This window comes from Nicotiana attenuata, chromosome 7 (assembly GCF_001879085.1).
Source record: "Nicotiana attenuata strain UT chromosome 7, NIATTr2, whole genome shotgun sequence".
In the NCBI taxonomy this organism is placed as follows: Eukaryota; Viridiplantae; Streptophyta; class Magnoliopsida; order Solanales; family Solanaceae; genus Nicotiana; species Nicotiana attenuata.
In genome coordinates this window covers 92,271,406-92,276,470 of record NC_031995.1, presented here as the reverse complement: position 1 = coordinate 92,276,470, position 5,065 = coordinate 92,271,406, and the positions used below count along the sequence as shown (strand labels likewise).

Sequence of the window (5,065 nt, the reverse complement as noted above, 5' to 3'; positions counted from 1 at the left end):
AAAAAAGAAAAAGAAGAAGCTTATATATAGTAAAATATTATTATATTTACATGCCATTCTTGGTAGAAGAACAACAACTTTGCTTCAATATTTACAAACTAGTGGGAGAAATTAAATTCTCTGTAGGGAGCAAAACTTATACTTAAAAAAAAGGTCTGATCAAGTGGACGGAAAGAGCAGGCTAGTGGGGGTCCTTAAAATCTGACCATCTTTGAACTCTATATTATTGAGCTTTTGTTGGCACCATTTCAGATGAGAGGTGGAAATGATAGACATATGTAGAACCCTTGACACCAGCTTCATGTCAATCAATGTAAACAAAAAGTCTATTTTGGTGCAATTTTCTCCTAATTGCTGAGGTTTTATTGCTCTTCTCAGCCAGCATCTTCTCTTACCTTTCACGTCCTTCAGCCATAACTCTTTCTTCACATAAAATTAAAAATCATTTCGAGTCAGTTCTTGCTCAACATCTCAACTAATTCTTCACTTAGATTATAAATTTTAATGGATTGATGTGTGTTTGGTATGAAAGAATATATATTGATTTCTGGAAAATGACTTACTTTATAGAAAATATTTTTTGGTATACTTTCGGAGGAAAACACAATTACTATTAAAGATCAATAATAATATTTGCAATTTGCAAATCGGATAATAATTTGATAAAATATTTGAGTATTAAAGATTGATATTAATATTAGTATATCGGACGATATTTTGATAAAATATTTGAGTATTAAAGATTGATACTAATGTATACTACTAAGTTTTTGGTTAAACGCATATGAAGTAAAGGGCTGCAAAAATTGTGAATGAAAATGAGTTCCGTCCAAAAGTTATATATAGTAGTGTTGCGAAGTTATTGTTCCTCTCTCTTTCGAAAATATTTTTCCTGAAAATATTAATTTCTGACGGTAAACACCAGAAAATAGCTTATTTTAAAAAAATTTATAATCGGAAAAACATTTTCCATTGATAGACCCAAGAGTGAGAGGCTTAATTACCAATTGAAGTTTCTTAGTCAAGTCATGTAGAAGCCATATGTCTCTGGGATCTTCTACACACGAATGATTCCTCAAAAAGTTGTTCCTTTTCCATGATAAGGTCTTTTTGCTATCTGTTCTTAGATAAAACCAGAAAGCATTTACGCATTTTTCTATGGCCTTTAGCACTTCTACTGCCTTGCTTTTTTCTCCATTCAGTCTTTCATTTGATTCTACATATCCTGCGATGGCATTAGAAAAAGAAACTCTTAAAATACTAGCTAGAAGATGTTTATTCATTATTTCTTGGGTGACAAGGCAACGGACAAATAAACTTCTTATGTATTAGGTGGGAGTGAGTTTAATTAATCATTTATTAAACGAAGATTATAGTCAATCAGTCAGCTCATTGAATGCCATTAATCCCCTTTTAGCAGCAGGACAAAACCAATGGCGGCTGAGATCTCCTTAATACTAATTAATTAATACTCCATCCGGTCCAAAATAAGTGTTTTTTTTTTTTTTTTTTGTATGTTTTCACACAAATTAAGAAATCCACCTTTTGGCATTAATTAGCAATAATTGATCATATTAACCTTTACTATCTCACATAAACACTCCTAACACATATTCCAACACCATTTACTTCAAGGACAATGTAGGAAAAAAATAATTAATTCATTCTTGAAATCTGGAAAAATCACTTATTTTGGACCACAAGAAAAAAGCCAAAAAATCACTTATTTTGGACCGTAGGGAGTATCTGCTTAAAGTGCATGTACAGAGAAATAAAATACTAAGTATATACTCGTATAAAAAAAGAGATTTAAGTTATACACTTTCATCGTAAGAAAACTTTTTATACCATCAGATCATCTTTATCTGTTAAAGCAGGTGACTTTTTTTTATTTTCAACTTTACAGATCCCATATCTTAAAAAGGCTAACGTATAATTTTTTTGGTTGACAATAAAAAATTTACACTAAAACTATGTACTCTATATAACTTAAACTCTAAAAAAGTTGTACTAGCTAGAAGCCAACTGCTAATGGGTCTACCTACTCAACTTGATAATACAGTTTTACAATATATAAGCACTCATTATTTAATAAAGTAGTTCTATCGAAGTGTTAATTAATTCTCCAAGAAAAAGCGAAAATTAAGCCGTTACACGTAGGAAATAGATAAGCGCTCGTACTAATGAATCCCAACTTGCCATGTAAGTCTAAATTAGCAGATATATACTGATCGTTGACAATCGTAGGCCGCCTATTCTTCTTCAAGATTCTCGATATATTTTAGTTCTCTTGCTAATAAAGTGATATAGAAAGGTTTAAACAAATTATTTACCTTATATATACCGTTACACTATGTATATATTTTAACATGTTATGTTAAGTAACTTGCTTTATTTTTAGATGACTAATTACACTTTTTACGAACATTTTATGTAGTTATCATTTAGATAATTTTATAGAGTAAAGATTTTTTGAATAATGCATATATAGAAGTTAAACTCTTTAAAAATGGTGAAGCAGCAAAAATTACCAGAAACCTCTGGAACTTGGAGTAGATTCTTTTGGGAAAATCTTCTGTGAACATAATTCAAATGCCTTTTACCTCCACAGCTATCATCTTCCACAAATCTCTCTAGCAATACTTGAAATTTCTGAAATCTGGCCGCTATATTACCATAAAATACCCCATTTTGCGAAGCTGAACAACAAAAAGCCTCTATTTTTCTGTACTGATGATGAAGTGCTTCCCATGACAAGCATGATTGTGCCACGTAAACTAACTCTATGTCGCTCTCTAAGCTTTTCAGAAGTTTTTTTCTTGCTACTTTGCTCCATGAAATATATTGGACTGGCAAACTTGTAGGCTCCATTTCGTACTCAAATGAATTAAGACTTGACAACTGCTTTCTTAGTACTGCACTTAAACAACCAACAATCACATTGTTAATTAAGTATATATATATATATATACTTGGGCACACAAGCTATATACATAGAGAATCTTACAGTCTGAAGAGAAGTATATAATAAAAAAGGCAGCCCGGTGCACTAAGCTCCCGCTATGCGCGGGGTCCAGGGAAGGGGGACCGCAAGGGTCTATTGTACGTAGCCTTACCCTGCATTTATGTAAGAAGCTGTTTCCACGGCTTGAACCCGTGACCTCCTGGTCATAATATATGGCAACAACTTTACCAGTTATGCCAAGGCTCCCCTTCAGGAAAACTACTATAATAAAAAATAAAAAAATAAAAAGATAAAGAAAACAATGTACACCCAAGGCCTAATAATAATGATCAATCCTTTCTTTTCATCTGCTGGAGGTATTATACAGTATCTTATATGTTGGCGAGAGATAACGGATATTCAATCAAATAATCAAGCTGTGTGTAACCTGGCTTGGACACCACCGATATTTCAAGAAATGAAGAAAAAAATATTTGTATTGTGAAGTTATTGAGCAAAAGGAAAAACTCACTTATGGCAGATAATCTGTCATGATTGAGAATATCAAACCAGCTCATGCTTTCAACATACTTCTGGTACAGTAAATCTTCTTCTTCTGCACGATTTTTGTGAACCAGCAGCTGATCCATTGTCACCGTATTGTTATAGCCACTAAGTGACAGAAAATTTTGGTTCGACGTACCATAATCCGACAGAGACGAATTAGAGCTAATAGGAGATGGAAAATATTCGTTTTGCCCCGGATTAATACCTGGTGACAAACTTGAAACAGAACTCAATGGAGAAAACTCCAGTTCTAGCTCTGTATCGTCAGATAATATTGGACCATTCATTGGAGATAAAGCGACGGTTTTATGATTATCAAATATGTTCATTTCTTCATCAATAGAAGAAATGACTGAACAACCGTCAACCAATACTTCACTAGGATCCTCTTCATGTTCTTCAAAATCCATGGACTCACAGCGATTCGGTTCAAGTAATGAACTAATCTTGTTATTATTCGCGAACATTTGAGAAACTCTAGTTTGAAAATCATATACGTAGATCATGTCCTGCGATTTATTTCTCACGTTCAAAGGGACTGTGCCATTCGCTTTACTTCTCATGTTCAAACTCCTATAAAGGACTATTTCGTTTTGGTTTTCTGGATTTGGAATGTCGTAATACTCCTCAACCTCTTCGTTGGGGATTGGATTTCTATTTGGTATGATGTACTTCTTGAAGAAGAGGACACAGCATTTCAGCAATCTTAGAACGTATGAAATTAAGAAACAAGAGATCCTATAGACAAAAAGGATGAGGTTTAATAGAAATTTGAGCAAAACTGTGATCCAAAGGAAAAGTTGGGAGAGAGCAAGAAGAGAAGGGTGGATATAGAAGCTCAGATAAAACCACTTTAGAAATCCATTTGGTATCACGAATAGTTCAACTAAAAGCCAACAGGTCGATGAAGGGGTCATTTCAGAAATCCTCAGACTTCCATAAACTCTAGGTTCTCGTTATTTAAGGAGGTTTAGAGTTTTTCATGGCCAAGACTTTTTTCAATGTTTGAGTTTTTTAAGTATATATTTCGGACTATTTTTTTTTACTTGGAGAAATGCGTGCATGGTAGTTATCCAATTGAAGCAGCTTGCTTCCGTTGACTAAAGTATATACTTTACGATAGTTGTTAGTGGGTCATTGTATTCGACTTAATGAAAATCTACAAATTAATTGTAGAATCTCATACTTTTGATTAATTAAACGTGTCGTGTCTGGAATTGGATTACTTGTAGACCGTAGCTTAACTTCTAGCGAGTAGGAAGGCCTAGTGTCAATGTCTCAATGCTTAAAATTGATGTTTCGTTTTTTTATTTTCTAGTGTTCTCTTAATCTAATTATTCCCAATGGAATATAAAATTTTAATACCATATATAATTGGAAATTCTCCATTGGCTAATATTATATCACCACACTGTACTGTAGAACCATGCAGCACCAAGAAGTATGAGTTGACGTTTATCTTATTTAAAATTAGTGCCCCATACCGACGAGAAGAAAGCTATAGCATATGTTATTAAGTGATCAACTGAATAAGTTTTGTGTTTTTTTTTTTTT

The 5,065-nt window shown here is 33.1% G+C and overlaps 1 protein-coding gene across 2 annotated transcripts; it reads right to left on the bottom strand.

Moving 5' to 3' along the window:
- Positions 1 to 4,568, bottom strand: LOC109229480. 2 transcript variants are annotated; one of them, XM_019394933.1, is made up of 4 exons: positions 3,477 to 4,567; positions 2,532 to 2,915; positions 1,005 to 1,225; positions 1 to 423 (listed from the first exon to the last, which is right to left on the bottom strand). In XM_019394933.1, exons 1-4 carry the CDS (start codon positions 4,426 to 4,428, stop codon positions 160 to 162), a joined length of 1,821 nt encoding a protein of 606 aa, XP_019250478.1. In that variant the 5' UTR covers positions 4,429 to 4,567; the 3' UTR covers positions 1 to 159. The 2 variants fall into 2 exon arrangements, with proteins under 2 accessions (XP_019250478.1, XP_019250480.1); XM_019394935.1 differs by having other exon boundaries at positions 327 to 419; positions 3,477 to 4,568.

What these genes read in the sequence shown, in the direction of transcription:
- LOC109229480 (XM_019394933.1), bottom strand. Translation starts at nt 4,428, where the DNA reads ATGACCCCTTCATCGACCTGTTGGCTTTTAGTTGAACTATTCGTGATA. An exon ending in TGACAGATTATCTGCCATAA is followed by an intron (nt 2,916 to 3,476) that starts GTGAGTTTTTCC and finishes GTTTAAGTGCAG; the next exon opens with TACTAAGAAAGCAGTTGTCA. An exon ending in CCAAGTTCCAGAGGTTTCTG is followed by an intron (nt 1,226 to 2,531) that starts GTAATTTTTGCT and finishes ATGCCATCGCAG; the next exon opens with GATATGTAGAATCAAATGAA.